An 18,199-nucleotide genomic window follows, 5' to 3' on the forward strand; every position below is an offset into this window, starting at 1 on the left:
TTTTCCACCAGCCACGAGTGGGAGTGGTTACACGATTATGAGCGCACGGGGGTTAGACAAACGACCTGGAGGAGAAATTGTTTCCTCGAATGGACAAAAAAGTGACAATGTGGTCGGTCGGTTTTTTAAATTTCTGCCGTCCGACGCAGGTGGGGTCGCGAATCGCCTCCTTATAGTCTTTGTGTGGCTGACCGCGCGCCGCATTTAGCGCGCGCCGCTGTCAATTGAGGATGCAAACATGACAGCGTTTTTTCCTCCAACGTGGTCACGTGACCCAGCGCGCTACTTGATGGAAAAATACTGGCTTTGGTGTGTAGTAGAGACAGTACACAACCCAGGAAAGTCATTCAGGGAGGATTTTCGAAGGGCGTTTGAGGCTCTACCCAGCAACACTGCCTTGACTCTTCTCTGTGGATGTCTTTCTAATGAGCAAGCTAAATTTGAAGCCGGGCAATGGGCATCGGGATTGGCAAGTGGAATTGCAAAGTAATTATCAATCCAGCTGCACAACAGTTACTCAAGCATATAGTTTTACATTCTGCGCTTCGTGCATGTTCTTGTGCACTGTTCGTGTCCTTGGATCAGCCTGACACTTCAGTCGGTTGGCCTATATCCGAGGCTCTGTCATTAACAAACGTTGTTTCAAAGCCTATTATCTATGTGTTCATTCAATGGCATTCACACGCGCGCGCATGCCCACACACGCACGCATGCACACATTCAATCGCTTCCATCTGGGGAAAAGAAAACACACTTCTAGATACGTGAGCCCACTTTCTAAGAATAAATCAGTTGCTAAAGTTTAGCATCAGACGCTGCATGTGGGACTCATGCATGCAAAAGCTATAGGTTTATCTATAGGTTAAGTTCTAACCTGTCAAACCTGTAAGTTTGTGTGGACTGTTAAAAGTGTAGTTACGGGTTGTGACGCCATAGTAATTCCAGGCATTTAGCAATCAACTAAATTTGGCCTTGTGAAGTGCATTTTCAGACGAGCGCTCAACTCAAAGTTTACATAAATCTGTAATGATTAAAAAAAATGCACTCGGAAGAATGTGCCCATTTTTAATTGAGAGGGTGTGAGTTTGTATGTGCCTCTGGTCCTCGACCACTGCTGGAATGTATTGCTACACACGTGTGAAGTCATGAGCAGACACCATCAGGTGTAGGCTGGATAAATCTTGCTCAGTCTGGTTATTATTGTTACGCCACGTTGTAGGGGCCTGACCTTCATTTGGCCATGTCCGGAAACAAAATGAGAATTTGGATCTAAATGGCGCACGAATAATCACGGTTGTTTTTAAAAGTAAGCGTTTAAATTATATCTTGTTTTATTATTTAATGCTGCATATGATATCAAAATGAGCTGTAATGTGACTATAAAACTCAATGTCCTTATCTTATTTTAGCACTGATGGTTGCTTCTACATGCTTCTACTTTGGACAAACACAGGAAATAAATGTAAGAAGAATATTTGTTTTAGCACGAGTCTGTCACTTTACCCAGGACATTATAAACAGATAACAGCGTCCCCGTCTGGGGAGATTTATAACAGCTTAACGTGTGGTGGTGGGGCGCCCTCTAGTGGTAATTCAAGTAAATTTATATACAAGTCAGTAGATCAGGATTAGTTTCTGAATTTAAAAGGGATCGACTAGTTTTCAAAAACAAACTTATTTGAATATTTCCTCCAATGTGTTAGTCATAGTAGATTATAGTGTATAGGAAGCACATACACACATAGTTGAGGTGACACCATGTTCAGAACTCCACTGAAGATAGCTTTTCTATATTTCAGTTTAAAACAGCACTTTTAATGCCATCAGGAATTTTTTTGAAAGTTCAAATATCAGTTTTTGAAATGCAAGTTTTCCATTTGAGGTGAAAAACCACATTCTCCCCCCCCCCCCCTTCCCCAAAACATTGTTAATTTATATAATAAATTGAATTTGTCAAAGCAATTTTTTTTCTCTTTTGGGGAGACTTAACACTAGATGTTAGATTGCCAGTCAATACAAGTCAGATTACCAACTCGTGAAATAGAAATTAAAGCAGCATGCAACCCACAAGGTCCTTGTGATTCTGCAGAATATATTGTAGATTTATGTTTTGAAGTACAATTTAGGCAAAAGTGAGAAGAGTGTTATTTATTTTCAACCAAAACATGAACAGTCAGGTTTAAAAAAAGTGGAAAGTGTTTTATCCCCAGATGGCTGCATGGAGAAACATAACGGAGGCAGGCATGTGGAGAAGACACAGCTGATACAACTCAGTTGCGAGACACCCTCCAGACAATAATCTTTACTAAAGGGCCATTTATAAACACACGGAGGCAAAAAAAAAGAAAAAAAGAATCCAGTCAGTTTGCCAGCGTGGATCTTCCTGTGAGGATGGAGACAGATTAAGGCTAATCCTGGTGCCGAGGTCACACCTTGACAGCGTGTTCTATTCCAGCTCCACCAGCAGGTCGCCCTCTCCCACTGTCTCCCCTGGTTTACAGTGGACATTCTTAACCTGGACACACACAAGTGATCCATCAATTGGATGTTTTGGTAACAACATGTGTGCATTCTGTTTTAAAGATATTTCCACCTAGCATTACTGAGGACTGAATTATGTTGCAATCCTCTCAGAACATGGACTTTAAATTCCCTGAGCGCCTTGGTTAGAACAGACATGTTTACCTTTGCTTGCTTGACTGCTGTCAGACTGTTCTGCATCTTCATGGCTTCAATCACACAGATCTCCTGACCCTCTGCAACCTTAACACACCCACACCAAACACATGTTCGTAAGATTTGGCCTGGTTGCCCTTGGAAGACTATAACTGGTCTTGGATCAGACCTACCGTGTCCCCTGGCTTGACGGACACGGCCACCACGGTGCCCGGCATTGGCGAACGCAGGATACTGCTGGTGTCTTCAGAAACCTTCTCCGGCATGTAAGAGTTTAACTCTGCTGCCAACTTGGACAGAATACGAACCTGAAACTACATTAGAGCCATAAAATGTAAACAAGGGCAGCAGGAGTGGAAGCCATCCAAACGCCACTGATCAGGGAAACGATCTAGAACACAAATATTGCCACACTTTTCACCAATACTTTAGAATAATTAGCATTAAAGATCCAGCCTCAACACAGTGCAATGTTGTCAAATATAATCGTGTGCAAGTGTTTTCTTTATGAGCAGAGAGGCTGCTGCCTCCATCCTTTAACTGTTCCCTTCAAGCATGTTAAAATAAGCCAACGGCTCAGCGTGACCCAACAGCAGCGGCTGTGCGATTACGTCATAACCCAGAAGTGCAGCCTTACTGTTGTGCCCATGTACTGCAGGAGGATCCTTCCAGAAGCATCTCTGGACAGACACTGAAATGAAGGGAGTGACAGCATTACATGACCTCGACCTGTTTGGGGAGTGATTGAGGTATTCTGTATCTGGGGGTACCTGTAGTATTCTCTCTGTGCCATTAATTGTGACTGGCAGCAGAGGGGAGGCCAAATTCCACTGGCCGCTGACCTCCACCTTTTCTCCATCCACTTCCACCTGCTCACAAACAGAAAAAGGAACGTTGAGAGCTACAAAGAATCCTCGTAAGCAATAGTTGAGTAAAAGTAAAGATATTCAATTTCCCAACAGGGATGAATAAAGTACATCTTGAATATCCTACTTCAGTCCAATAGTGGCATCTGGGAGTCACAACTGACTTTCAGATCAAGGAAAGAAAGATTTACTGCATGTTTAATACTAAAATACTGCCCTATAAGTAGAAAGTAGTCAAGTTCTACTTGTATTAATGCTGTACAGAATATTTACAGCTATTCCACATTATATAAATCACACATCAACATGGGGCTGATTTTAGCTTCATTGGAGCTTCTAAAATCATCCAACCAGCTTGATGAATGGGTCATTTGCTTTTTATTACAGGAGTGATGAGGTCAGGACGTCTCTATCCGTTTAGTTCAGAGCGCAGGGCTGCAGCCAAGCACAGTTAAAACAAGGATGCACGATGAACCGATTCCAGGATGCACGTTTATCACTCACCACAAACACATTCTGGGACTTGGTAACCACCACAGAATGACCTCCCTCCCCCAGCTCTGCATGCAGCTCCCACTGGTTCCATTCCACTGGGCTAGAGGACACCCTGCAACACAAGTACAGACTTCTTTTTACTGGATATTTTACTGGAATGGACATTCCTGCAGAAAAGGCCTCTGCTGACACCCTCACCTCAGGTTACCAAGGACCTTCTGAGAGCGCAGCTGAGCGGTGATGTAGAGAGCGGCTGCTGAGGCCAGCAGCTCCCGGCGTTCCGTCACGTCAAGCTGATGACCCTTGAAACCTTCTGGGTAAACCTCTGGCAGGAAGTTGGTGCTGATGTCCCCAGAGATGAAGCGAGGGTGGGTGATTATTTCACGCAAGAGAGGAATGTTGTGGGTCACACCTGGTGTGGAGGACAGGAGTTATACAGGTGGTCACATGGTTAAAAAAAATATAAAAAATAAAACCCTACAGTTCATTTAATAAATCAGTTTGCAAACCTCTGATGACGTAGTTATCCAGAGCAGCTTCCATCTTGCCCAAAGCTTCAGCACGTGTGGCGCCATAAGTAACCAACTATAGATAAAAGACAAAAAACAAAGATAAGCGCAAAAGTTGTGTTATGAGCATCCGTTATGACATGAAATCATCCAACCTGTGTATATTCACCACAACACTGACCTTGGAGATCATGGGGTCATAGTAGATGCTGATGTCACTTCCCTCCTGGATGCCGCTGTCGACACGGACCTGACAGGGAAAGGTTTGAATTCAGGGTTCAGGCTGAGCGGAAGGAGATTCTGATTGTATTTGTACAGACAAAGTCACAAATGGTGTCTGAAAATGATCAAAAAATAAATAAATTATGTCTTAAATCACACATCCCAGATCTGGAGGGAAACATTCCAGATGAAACTGTAGTTTGACTGTCTGAAGACAACAATTCAACAACTAAGGGGAAGAGGGGGGGGGGCAACACAGAAACCCACTGAACTCTGGACTGAAGGCAGAATCACACCCAAACTCAAAGTGGACCATCGGTGCCTTTGTTATCCAGGAGCTGCTGAGCCATGGCAGCCAAACACTTCTGGTGTTGTGCACCAGATGGAACCAGGTCCCTCCACACCAATATGGCAGCAGAAAGTTCTGAACAACATGTGATGCTGTGAGCAAATGCCCAACTCATGGAGTCTTAAGTATAATTTTGTAGAGCTCTGTAGCATTCCTCCTGGTCCCAATTAGAACCCAGCCCTCCAGGAGTCTAGCATCATCAGCTCCACACTCTCCCTCTGTGCTGGGAGACAATAAACCTCTATGCTGCATATGAATCTGCCATCCCAGAGGAGCTCCATGTACCACCTCATGCGCCCTCTAGTGGTGGAGGAAAATTCCCAAATTAGCCATGAAGTCAGAAGTGTGATTAACTCAGTTATGAGAATTGTGTGTTACCTTCATTTTTTAACAGTGAATTCAGAGCCCCTGCAGTATGTGACAGACTCACGTTGCTGAGGTTGAGCGGCTCCTGGTACTGAGACAGACGTCCAATGGAAGGAAGACCAAATGATTTGTATGGATCCTAACAGGAGGAGACAGTTCGCCACAAAATCTTATGTTAAACTTCGGAAAAGACTTAAACTTTTTTTTTTTTAACTCATTTTTGAGGGTTATTGTTCGTCTGGGAAAAACTTAAGATTTGAGTCAAACATAATTAAGAGCAGCTTTGTCATTTTCAGCTTAAATTTCCTGTCGTGGAACTGTTTTAATGTCAATATAACAAGTTTTACAAATCAGACTTTAGCTGCTTGTTGGCCACACAAATGACCCGTTAGGGACTAATTATTGTTACTCATTAAAAGTGTGCCTGTTGGACGTTTATATTTACTGCACTGCTTTAGTCAAGGGTAAATTGCAATAGGAACTTTAATCACATAATGAAATGTGTCACTAATTTAAGTCTAATAGAATGAAATTTAAAATAATTCAGATTAATTGCAAACACCTCTATAGCCAATCTAGTAAAGGCTTCTAATCACACTTGTTAATCAGTTCTTAAATTTTGTTAATACTATTTCACAATATGGCCCTTGCACACCTCGGCATAGACGCGGCTCTCGATGGCCCAGCCATTTATGGGGATATCTTCTTGCTTGTGATTCAGCCTGTAGCCTTTGGCCACCCTGATCATCTGCTCCACCAGGTCCAGCCCAGTAATACACTCAGTTATTGGATGTTCCACCTGTCAGAGGAAGCAGGAAGACTCATCTCTGTACTGCAAGGGCCGACAGCCATAAACAGGCACCACATTAATCCTACATACATTTGCTACAGATTTGCAACCAGGCGTCTGTGGCTATCATCTTAGTGGATATATACAGTCACTGCGCTGACCTGAAGACGCGTGTTCATCTCCAGGAAGTAGAAGTTTTTCTTTGAATCCACCAGAAACTCCACGGTACCAGCGGAGGAGTACTCGACAGCTTTGGCCAGTTGTACAGCCTGCTCTCCCATTGCCCGTCGCGTTACTGGGTCAAGGAAAGTGCTGCAGAGACCAGAGCCAAATGTTTTACATACATGTCAAACACACAGAAGTTCTAAATCTAAAGTGTTTATCCAAACTTTGTTAATCTGCCCAAGTTTTGATACATGGTAATTTTAAGTTCATCCTGCTTTTGTTGGAGACAGATTTTAACTCCAAAGCAGATGTTACAAATCAAAAATTCTAATCCGACCTCCCCGTTCATGAATATCCCCAGCAGTTTGTATCTTCACCTAAATTCGTGATACTCATCCCATCACTTTAAAGAAATCAGATTACTTTCTACCACTGTTGATCATCCTTTACTTGGATTGCCGTTACTATGCTGCTAAATATAAGACCTGCTCGATGATCACTGGTTCACTGAAACATGCAATTACTAAAAAGGTTCTAACGGACCTGGGCGCCTCTTCCACAACCTTCTGGTTCCTCCTCTGGATAGAGCACTCCCTCTCATTCAGCCACAGGGCATTGCCATGTTTATCAGCCAGCACCTACAAGAGAATAAAAGAAAATAACTCAGGCATTGGGATCAGGATAGGGCACAAAACTGAAGTCCATTTGAAAAATATGGCCTCAGTGGTGGAGGAGAGAATAGTGGGTTTGTGGGGGGGGGGGGGCACACAAATGGACCTCACTGGATCAGTATATGGAGCTCACAACTGAATGCTGATTGCTGTAAATACTATCCTAAAAAAGGTTGGACCCCCTTTGAAATCCACAAGAACAAAATGTCAAAAACCATCAAAACCAATTAATGAGAATATTCCATTAAGATCAAAAGGAATCTGGTGAGAGTGAAAGAAATTAAGACAAAAGAAGAGCATTAGAAGCATTTATATTTACCTCCTAATTTTTCCATCGTGATCTTCGAGAGAGTCACAATGGTAATAAAGTTGAAATACAACTTCAGCCTCTTATCGCCAAAAACAAATGTTCCTTTTACATTATGCTTAACAATTTGAAAATAACCAATCCAACCAGTCCTCCAATGTACGGAGGGGTTACATACATTATTTTCAGTATGATAATTTTAGTTTTTATTACCTTTCCATAATTTAAACAAGAATATTCAGTCAGGTTCAAAATGAAGCGAAATGAGTGAATGGATAATGAATGTATATTGGATTCAGTCACTTCAGGCATTCTCAAGATCAAATGTAGCATTTGTTTGTCTCAAATCCATTTGAAACACTGTTTACAGATATTATAGCTGCATTGTTTCAAAGCAAAAATACTCTGTTCTTTTAATATACATTTATGTTAAAGTAATGAGTATGGCAGCCATTTCAGTAACATCGGGGTCTGAACAAAATTGTAAATTGAGTAACTTCGAAAAGAGGTACAAAAAAAAAATAATAAAAAAAATAAAAAAAAACCCAGACGATTGGTGGAGAAACAGTCACTCAACATGGATTTATTTTCCCCTTAACTGTCAAATCAGAAGCCAACTTCAGTAGTGTGTTCTCCTCAAAAAAGGTCCAACACTGATAACTCTACTCTGTTTGAGCTAAAGGCGAAACTCTGTAACTAAAGCAGCATCCCAAGTACGACAGAAGCAGTCACGTTAGTCTCAAGGGTTGACCGATGTTGTATTTCGATTTCTCAAAGTGCATGGGGGGGGGGGGGGGGGGGGGGGCAAAATACACTTCTTCAGTGAAGCTGAACAGGACACAATACAGACCATAATAAACAGGGCAATGACAGGAGAAAAGACCCAGTTCCCTTCCTGACCACTAGGGGGACGTCCCAACAGAGTAAAAACCTTGGGGCAGATCTTCAAACACTTTGTACATTTGCAACTGCCAAGACAAACCCCAAAATGATGTTTCTGTTTGTGTGCTTCAATATCTTGATAAAAGATCGTGCACAACTGATTTGGATGAAAGATTCAGAGATAGATGGATCTAAAACCCAAACCAAGGTTCAGCGCGCTATAAATGTTTCCTGTTTACACAGATGGATCTACACGATAAACATGTGTGCATTTTGTCAACAGCAGACGTGTGTTGCACCTGTATCTCGATGTGTCTGGGATTGTCTATGTACTTCTCGATCAGCAACCTGTCATCTCCAAAGCTGGATGCCGCTTCCTGGGATGAGAATCGGAAACCTTCCCTGTAACAGAGTCAGACTCAGAACATGTAAAATGAGCAACAGGAAGTATAAGGGGATAAAGTGTCAATAGAAACCAAAAATGTGCTTTTTCTCCAGAAAGCACTTTATATCTGGTGTGAGCAGCAGTGCTACGAGCTCCTCTGCTGAGTATAACAGTCACAACAAGCCGCATCGACAGATGCTGTACAAGCCAAGGATAACATACCTGGTCTCCTCATCATTCCAGGCAATCCGCATCCCCTTTCCTCCCCCTCCTGCAGATGCTTTGATCATCACAGGATACCCTGCCGACAAAACATTACAGATCAAACCCACATGATTCCTCAGCAACAGTTTAGTTGTACTTGTTTCAAACCCTCCAAAATATATAAAATTATATATTTTCCTGGACTGAGCACATGAGACAACACAATTATAGTAACGAGCGTCTCGTCTGCCTTGAAGTCAAATAGGTGAATTTGTTCCCTGTAATATCAAAGCTCCAGGATTCTGAAGGAAGCACATTTAGAAAAATGAACACTCCAGATTTATGACCCCTTAAAAAAATGACACTAAAGACATCTGGGAAGATTTCAGAATGTATTTGAAAATATCCCATTCAGGTAGGTGATGACTGCGCCTAGTGGTTAACCTGTGTTACAACACCCCGTTTAGTGAAAGAGATTTTAATTTTATCAACTTAAGCTATGGATCAATTGGGCACATACTGCCATTTAACAATACAGGCATCTGCTGTTAACATTGGTAATTAAATAAATAGCTTCCAAAACCAATAAATATGAATTATGAAGACTGCCATAGGAGCAGGTGGAGAAACAAAAACTCACCAATTTCCTGAGCGATCTTCACGGCGTCTTCAGCAGTCTGATACAGAGAATGGTTCATGATCAATAAGCTTTAGCCAAACTGTTCAAGGCTGCTGCAAACTTGTTTTAGGTAAGCAACATGCATCCAAAATGTCTTTTAAAACTCTTCCTATTATTGTAAAGATGCTTTATTCTGTATAGAGGCCCTGACAGAGGGTCAGCACTCATAACCATAATCAGAAATCCAGTTTTAAATTTTCCTTTCATCATCTAAAAGTGATTCCAAGCGTGACCGTACCTTCACAACTCCATCAAATCCTGGGATAGTGTTGACCTTGGCAGCTTTAGCGATGAGCTTGCTCTCGATCTTATCCCCCATAGCATGGATAGCATGGGTGTCTGGGCCAATGAACATCACACCCTCTGCTGCCTAATGAGAAAACAATTATACAAGTGCTATATTGCTTTTCCAATGCTTCAGAGTCAAAGACAGGAAAGCAATCAACAACCAGCCTCTGCTCTACTCTAAAGATCTCAGATTAAGTAAATATTGCCACTCCATTCTTTACATTTTAATACAGTTTAACAGAATACATTATAGCAAAAGGCTAAAAGAGTTAAACTGCTTTGGGTTCAAATAAATCAAGTCAGGAAGAGGTTCTTGTGTATAATATTAGACTCATGTTAATAGGGTCAAAATGAGATTAGCTTGTGTCTGTCTCCTTGATACGTACCAGCCGCTTAGCAAACACTTTGTTTTCAGAGAGAAACCCATAACCAGGATGAACCTGTAAAGAAACAAAGATAGCATCAGCCAGACTGATCAATAACTGGTGCTGATGGAACAGAGCGGTTTAACATCTGTCACCAACGCGTAACAATACTCACAGCTTGAGCGCCAGTCAACCGGATGGCATCCATGATGGCGTCCATGTTTAGGTAGCTCTTGTTGGTGGGAGCAGGACCCACACACACTGCTTCGTCAGCCATCTTTACATGAACCTGAGCACAAATTACAAACTCAGATTTAATCAAATAATGCAATTAAAGGCTTTAATAGGTTTAGGGTCATTTCTAGTTTAGTTTGTTTTTTTTATTTTCCTTAGAGTGGCCATTTACAGAAAACTAAGTTTATAAAGTATGAATAGTAAAGAATACCTAAACTATTGCCATTGGATTTTGGCTAGATTCCAAAACAAATGTGCCATGTTTGTGCTAAATTTACTGTGAATATTTAAGAGCTCATTGGTTGTAGATTCTTAGTATTTTACACTAAAGTCGTAATTGTATCGTTTGTTTTTCAACAGTATGTGTAGTTTTCCCCACTCACAGCACTGGAATCCACGTCACTGTGTACAGCTACAGACTGGATACCCATTTTCCTACATGTCTTGATGACCTGGTGAAAGAAGAAAACAAGATTTATCATCAGTGGAAAGAAAAAAAAAGAAAAAAGAAATAAGCGACTGATGGGACCAGCTGCAGTGAGTCATCAGTAATCTGATGCAGCCACGTAACCTGCCGTGCAGCCGTGGGTGTCAGCCAGCCTTACCCTGCATGCAATCTCTCCTCTGTTGGCGATGAGGATCTTATCAAACGTCTGAGGGGATCAAGGAACAGATCAGTCCAGAGTATCACTGACGCGTTTGATTCAAAGAAGTTTGACTGTGCAAAGAGCTACTGGTTAAATATTATTAAGCTTTACAGTCAACAAGTAGATGGTGTGTTGCTGATACCTTTTCTGTGTCAGTGGAGGTGGTGGAATACAGAATGCTGCTGTTTACAGTACAGCACCTGGGCTGGAGGGAACCATACTGGGGGGAAAAACAGTGACGTTATCAGTCTGAACGGTTGTCATCATGTCATTTTAAATTTTTGCATTACTGCAGTAACTTAATGCAACAAGGTGCTTGTCAAACTAAACTTAGAACTAAAGCCACTTGAGACATAACGAATCATGCAGACTTAACAGCAGATAGGGGATTATTTCCTTTATCTTGATAATGAAAGGTGGGTTTTTAGCATAGCTGTTTGCATAAACTTGAAAGTCATTCTTTATCAGAAAGGATAAATGAGTTTACTCAATGACAAACAAGGGGGATTAGGATTTCCAGTGAGACAGCACATATTCTTGGCAATGTTGCTTAAACTTACACACATAGTTTATAAAAGTGTAATATTGCTTTCTGTGATGTACAGGTGCAAAGACTTCCAGGACAAAAATCTGATTACAAGTATGAGACCTTTCAAGGTAATCATGTCAAACATCTTTTATTGTATGTGTACAGTCAAGCTAAAGAAACCATACAGTAATTTCAACGTTAATGTGCGGAGGCTGGATTCAGAGAAAGTGAGGCCAACCATGGGTCCACAAACAGAAAACACCAGCTTCGTTGTCAACAATCTAGAAGTCGTAGGGAAAGTTAAAAAGACGCATATTTACACCATCAATTTGTAAAAAGAATGTTTAAAGACATGGCTAAGGCAATTTACATTTCAAGTAGTTAGTTTTATACTTTTCACCAACTTCTTCTGCAGACTGTCTTTCAGTACCTGGCGTGTTTTAACTACTTTTATTGGGTGGCGTTCAGGACTCCGGGTGTTAGTTGGCCCCGGACGGCGTCGGAAACTAGAGTCGCTGACGCGACAACAGCAACAAGACAGACAAACTAACAACACCTAAACCGTTGTTGACGTGTCGAGCTCGCTTCCCGCAGAACCCCCAAACGTGTAGCTCACCTTTACAGCAAACAGCAGCCTGTTCAGTGATGGAGAGAGCCTGTGCGCCGCCATGTTGAAGACGGTGACCGACAAACGCTCTTCCGACGTGATGATGTCAGCGCTTTATAAAGCCCTGATTGGCTGGAATGGAGGCGTCTTCTCGGGGTTTTTTAGAGAAGGGGCGGGGCAGAAAACTTTATAGAACAATAGAGGTTGACAAACAATTCTTGGAATGTGGTGAAAAAAAGAGAAAAGTATGAAGTTCCCATGGCTTAATAGTGTCTGTCAGGAACTTTTGACATTAGACTCTAGGCTTTTTTTATGTTTAAAATATCTATTTCAAACACAATTATTTTCCAATTTAATGACTGTGATTGTCTGCATTAAAAAATGTGTTTTACCAGGTTTTGTTTAGATAATCAAATTATGATTATTATTATTAAATATGATCACAAAACACTAGGCACAGATATCCAGATACATGTGTGTATTCGGTGTAAGTTCAGCCATATGTAGTGTACATAGTCTGACGGAGCTGCACTTATTCCCTTGAAATATTTATGTAATGTCCAGACATTTTAAGATCATTAAAATCTATTTTTATTATATGATCATGAATAGAGACCCCATGAAATGGAATTGGACATGTGCGTGCGTGCCTGTGTTTTTATACTGAATTTGCCCTGTAATGAAAACTACCACTTTTCAACTTATAAACATTTTGGGTCGTTGTAGAAAACCAGCCTAAGTAACTAAATAAGAAATATTGTTTTGGTTTTGTTTGCTATTAATACGCTATTGTTATTAATAGGGGCTATGTTTGTATAATAATGTCTTATGGGGTATTTTTATTTTCTATCCATCCATCAATCATCACAGGGCCAAAAATTACATTCACGCTTAAGAACAATTTGAAAATAACCAATCCACCTATCTCCCAAAGTAGGGGGGTTACGTACGTTATTTTCAGTATATGATAATGTATTTTAGTTTTTATTACCTTTCCATAATTTAAACAAGAACATTCAGTCAGGTTCAATTTTACATCAGTTTCAAATGCAGCGAAATGAGTGAATGGATAATGAATGTATATATTGGATTCAATCACTTCAACAGACATTTTCAAGAAGAATCAAACGTAGCATTTTTGTTTGTGTCAAATTCATTTGAAACAAATGTTTACACAGATTTTTTCATAGCTGCATTGTTTCAAAGCAAAAATACTCAACGTTTTCTTTTAATATACATTTTTTTATGTTAAAGTAATATGAGTATGGCATACATAGACATTTCAGTAACCTCGGGGTCTGAACAAAATTGCAAATCGGGAGTGTAAACAAATCCAGAGAATGACCTCACTGACAGGTCCATTGAGGTGATGAGGTTTTGCAGACTTCAGATCATTCCCACTGCCTTCAAAGTGCAGCTTCACTGTTGACCTCCACTTTGGATTATTTCAACCTAAAATTTACTGCTGTATAAGGAAAGGCCTCAATTTCCTTGAAACAAAGTGCTTACTGGATCATTGAACAACATCTAACTTTCCTACTGTAAAATTAAGAGTTTTTCTCGTTCGATATTTCAGTTTCTGCTCTTCAAGAAACAAGTAGGTCAAAACATGCTGAAGCTATAAAGGTCCAATGTGTAGGATTTGGTGACAACAGCTAAACATCTGTGGATCATCACATTAGAAATAGCCTGGATTGTTGTCTAACGTCAACATTAAAACATGATATTTGAAAGAACTGCTAAAAATTGCCACTCGGAGGAAAAATGCTCAAGGTTATATATCAAATGGGAAAACTGAGAAATCTGTTTTTATGCAAAGCAGGGAAAGAAAGCTCAAACGATTGGTCTAAAAAACCAATCAAAGACAGACTGAAACGACGTAGGGCTTAAAGAATGTGTTGGGGGTGGGGACCACTGCTGCCGAAATTCAACTACTGAAATGAAGTAGAATTTCCCAGTTTAGACATTTGATGTAGTTTTTAGCTACGGTATTTAACCGATAAATATGAGTCCAATCATCACTTCCTTGTCTTGTCTAAGGTTTGCAAAGCATCCCGAGGTGTTTGATATTAGCATTCATTATTATACTGAAGTTCAGCTCTCAAATCATGCACACTGGACCTTTAATCCGCCTCTGTCCTATGTGCCTGCTGTGTCGGTGCTTGTTACAAATCTGGGTGATGCTAAAGTTTGTAGCAATGCAGATTTAGCCCTTGATATTGCTTAAGGTTGCACCTTGTTGACAAACTGGTCTCTAATCTGTCTCTAAAAGGCTTGTCACAATAAGTTCCGCTCTTCAACAGTTAGGGCAGTCACCAACATTCCCTGGTCCATTGGTATAAATATATCCCCTTTATTAGTTCACGTTAGATGGCAAACACTGAGTCAAGAACTTTCAGCTGTATGCCAAACATTTTGTTTTAGAACTATAAAAATGATTGAATTCCTCTAGTCCGTTCTCCTGACTTGTAAACCATTGTTTTCGGTCCATAGATGGTGACGTCCAAACTCGGTTTGCAACTTCAGACAGAGCGAAACCTCCCACCTGATCACAGCATTGTCTTGGAAGGCTCAATGAACCATAGAAGTGCTGGCTCTGGAAAATTACAGCAACTATGATTCTGAAGAGCATCCGCTAGCCTGATCTCTCTAGCCTGCGCCTGACATCTCACGAAGACCATATCTGCCGTCCCCTCGTTTCTACGTCACGTACTCCTCGTCATCACTAGGTTCTGACTTGATGTGGTCGGGATGGAGTAGAGGAAAGTGTGGAGCTGTAGTCCTGGTACAGACATACCACTCCTTAATGTTAGAGAACTGAGGTAAGGCTGGATTTACTGAACGTTGGCTCCTCCGTGAGCTCCGGCCGCTCTGCTGCTTCTGAGTCAGTCGATTCTTCAGGCCCGATAACGACAGATCCAGAGGCATCGCCACTGGGGACGAACTTCGCAGCAACATCTTATGGTCTACTTCGCTGGCTGAGCTAATATCCAACGAGTGTTTGGACAGAAGAGGTAAATGAGTGTTTTTGTTGGCAAGTGATGGTGAGAGGTGGTTTATTTTAAGGTCAAGGGGCTCAATGATGGCCTGATGAGATGGCTGGAGTTGATGTGGGATGGTGTCGTATGGATCCTGGGGCTCAGAGGTAGGTGATGATTTGATGTGAACCTTCATGTGCTTGCGCAGAGAGCTGGGGTGGGTGTAGGACTTGGTACAGCCCATGGCCTTGCAGTCGTAGGGTTTGGATGCCGTGTGAACCTGCGAATGCTTTTTCCTGTCGCTGCTGTTGGCAAATCGTCGCTCACAAAACTCACACTGGAATGGCTTCTCACCTGCAACACAGACAACAGTTTCACCGTTACAGCATTCACTTGTAGAGTCCTAGGTAGGTGTGGCGTTTATCTATAGGAAATATTAAAGAGTTTTAGGAAATTCGATCAGAAATTGTGCACTTCAGACTCCATTGTGTGGTATCTGCCGACCTCAACGCTTCACATTTGCTTGTTGGTATGATTGGATCGTTGCTTTGACACAGAAATAATGAGAATACATACAAGAAGAAAGGCACCACTTCATTGAATATGGCTTATTCTGCTCATTTGACAAGGAACTCAAGGCAGTTGCTGTCCTACAAGAGCCAATAGAGATTTTCCCCACAAACTGCGGCTTCGGTCATGCATTTATTGTGGATGTGCACGTTAGATTGAGCACATTTCCACTGCAGGACATCGGTTTGGGTGTCCATCAGTGGGATGACAGAGAAACAGTCTATACTTCATATCGGTCTTGCTACAAGCTTTCTTGGAACTTTGTAGTTTTTAAGTACATAGGCAGGAAAGGGTAGTTGCTATTTCTAGTTTAGAGAAAAATAACAAAAACATTGAAACAAGAGTATTTGAGTATAACTATAAGTTTAAATAGATGTCTTGAAGAACCTTCATTTTTACCCCACCATCATTTAATCTACTGTGTTCTCGTCAGGAAAATACAAGAGTGGTACTTCATCATTAGATTTAAAAAAGAATAAAAAATTATTTTAGTTCAGAAGAGATTTGATTGACAGATTTCTTTTTCTATTTGTATTGTAACCAGTTCTCAGTCCCCAACTCTCTCAAGAGTGTTGAAGACATTTTTACAACCTGTCTCAATGATGGCAAGCTCTTAACTTGACTTATTAATCTGCCGCATCTTTGCTTCTTTTATGGTTCTGTAGATCTCATCCTGCTACTTTCTCTCTGCTCAGTTCTGTGCATTATTTCCTCACAATCCAGCTGCTTCTGTTGCTTCCTGTCACCTTGTATGACTCCAGAGCCGCGGCTCCGAGCATTGAATGCTTAAGGAAACAAGGTGGCAGCGAAGGGCACATGTGCATCGGTAGGGAACCGAGCCTCCATAAACATGGAGGGGATTCCTATCTGACTGGGAACAATCTCTATTAACCTCTTTCTTCTCCGTCAGGGAGCCTGCTGTCTCCGTGGATGATGCGGATTTACAGATTATAATGGCTGAATCACGGGGCGCCGTGTGTGGCCGCATAAACATGAGCACCCCTACCCGTGTGCGTGCGCGTGTGGATCTTGAGGTTTTCGGAGCGTGCAAACATCTTGCCGCAGTTGGGAAACGCACACGAAAACGGCTTCTCCCCGGTGTGCACGCGAATGTGGTTGATGAGTTTGTATTTGGCTTTAAACGCCTTCCCGCCGCGCATGCACTCGTCCCACATGCAGACGTGACTCAGGGTGTCGAGACCCGCCGCGACATGTTCGGTGGTGACGTGGTCCACCAGCTCGGGCATGGAGCTGAAAGTTTGGTCGCAGACGGATGTCGCCGTCCGCCCGAGCCTCTGTCTCGAAGAAGTTCGGTCTATCCATTTGCACACCAGCTCCGTTTTGACGACGGGGCCTTTGGAGAAATCCAACAGGCCGTCCATCTCCCCGCCGGTGCCGCCGTCCGCAGCGGCGGTGATACTACTGGCTTTCTGCTGGGGCGGCGAGACGATGCTGGAAGCCCCCGAGTTGTTGTTCCCCAGCGGAGAGACGAGGCCATTGTGCCTGGCCACTACAGCCGCCCGTTTCATGCTAAGCGCGGCGGGCTGCCCCGCTCTTGTCTCCGAGAACAGTCCTCTTTCCCCCGAAAATGAGTTGAGTCACAGTGGGCAAAGGCTAGACGCCGTCTCGCTTCCTTCCCGAGTGTTTTGGTGTAAAGGAGAGCGCATGCGGCGGTGTCTTTACCCCCCGCTGAACGGCGTTATATCCCGAGAGTCAAAGCCTCCATGCTTTTATTTACTGTGTGAATGGAGGTGAACAGACTCGAAGGAATACAGCGGGCCGCGACCCAACACTGTCGAGTGGCCTCCTCGTCTCCTTTCCTTACTCGCTCCTCTCTGCACTCGTTTGGTTTCATTCATTTCAGTTCAAATTTAAATAAAAACTAGGAAAGGAAAATCTTAATCTCGAGTTAAATATGGCGTATGAATGAATTAGCCTTCTCATTAGGCTAAGCTTAGTGAATTAATATGAGTATTTAAAGTGACATCATTGATTTGGAAAATGTGGAGTGTCATTACCATTTGAGGTTTCACTCTTTCCCAACTGTGCATTATTTCCAGTTTCAGAGTGAATCCATCCTAGCTATATATTTTTTTTACACAAATATCTATCAATCTATGTGTGTTTAAGACATTTAGAAAATAATGTTCTTAATGTCAAGTGTATTTAATGTTGTGCAAACATGTATGGGTGCATTAATGACTCCTGAGCAAGGAGACGTGTCACTGTAGCCTTGTGCCTGCCTTCGTCTGGCTGACTTATTCCAGGAAAGGATATCGAAAATTTCATCCATGGCTGGCACAAAGACACGTAAGTCTAAAGAGAAAATATATAGTTTTTTTTAAATAAAAAAATATTTACATAATTTGTGCACCTATTCTATTGTATACAGTATTGCATATTTAAAGCTACAGT

The 18,199-nt window shown here is 41.9% G+C and overlaps 2 protein-coding genes across 2 annotated transcripts; both read right to left on the reverse strand.

Moving 5' to 3' along the window:
• Positions 1 to 2,133: 2,133 nt before the first annotated feature.
• Positions 2,134 to 12,358, reverse strand: LOC115249561 (propionyl-CoA carboxylase alpha chain, mitochondrial-like). Its single transcript, XM_029835224.1, has 23 exons — positions 12,246 to 12,358; positions 11,243 to 11,320; positions 11,059 to 11,106; positions 10,837 to 10,905; positions 10,395 to 10,508; positions 10,241 to 10,294; positions 9,805 to 9,936; positions 9,528 to 9,564; positions 8,906 to 8,984; positions 8,598 to 8,700; positions 6,982 to 7,076; positions 6,435 to 6,585; positions 6,139 to 6,282; positions 5,548 to 5,622; positions 4,728 to 4,796; positions 4,547 to 4,622; positions 4,236 to 4,449; positions 4,047 to 4,149; positions 3,447 to 3,545; positions 3,314 to 3,367; positions 2,850 to 2,990; positions 2,686 to 2,763; positions 2,134 to 2,515 (listed from the first exon to the last, which is right to left on the reverse strand). The coding sequence occupies exons 1-23, from the start codon at positions 12,297 to 12,299 to the stop codon at positions 2,447 to 2,449; spliced, it is 2,136 nt and encodes a 711-aa protein (XP_029691084.1). The 5' UTR covers positions 12,300 to 12,358; the 3' UTR covers positions 2,134 to 2,446.
• Positions 12,359 to 12,876: 518 nt separating this feature from the next.
• LOC115249562 (zinc finger protein ZIC 5-like) lies at positions 12,877 to 17,725 on the reverse strand. Its single transcript, XM_029835225.1, has 2 exons — positions 16,791 to 17,725; positions 12,877 to 15,568 (listed from the first exon to the last, which is right to left on the reverse strand). Exons 1-2 carry the CDS (start codon positions 17,311 to 17,313, stop codon positions 14,937 to 14,939), a joined length of 1,155 nt encoding a protein of 384 aa, XP_029691085.1. The 5' UTR covers positions 17,314 to 17,725; the 3' UTR covers positions 12,877 to 14,936.
• Positions 17,726 to 18,199: the final 474 nt, after the last annotated feature.

This window comes from Takifugu rubripes, chromosome 4 (genome assembly GCF_901000725.2).
Source record: "Takifugu rubripes chromosome 4, fTakRub1.2, whole genome shotgun sequence".
Taxonomy (NCBI): domain Eukaryota; kingdom Metazoa; phylum Chordata; class Actinopteri; order Tetraodontiformes; family Tetraodontidae; genus Takifugu; species Takifugu rubripes.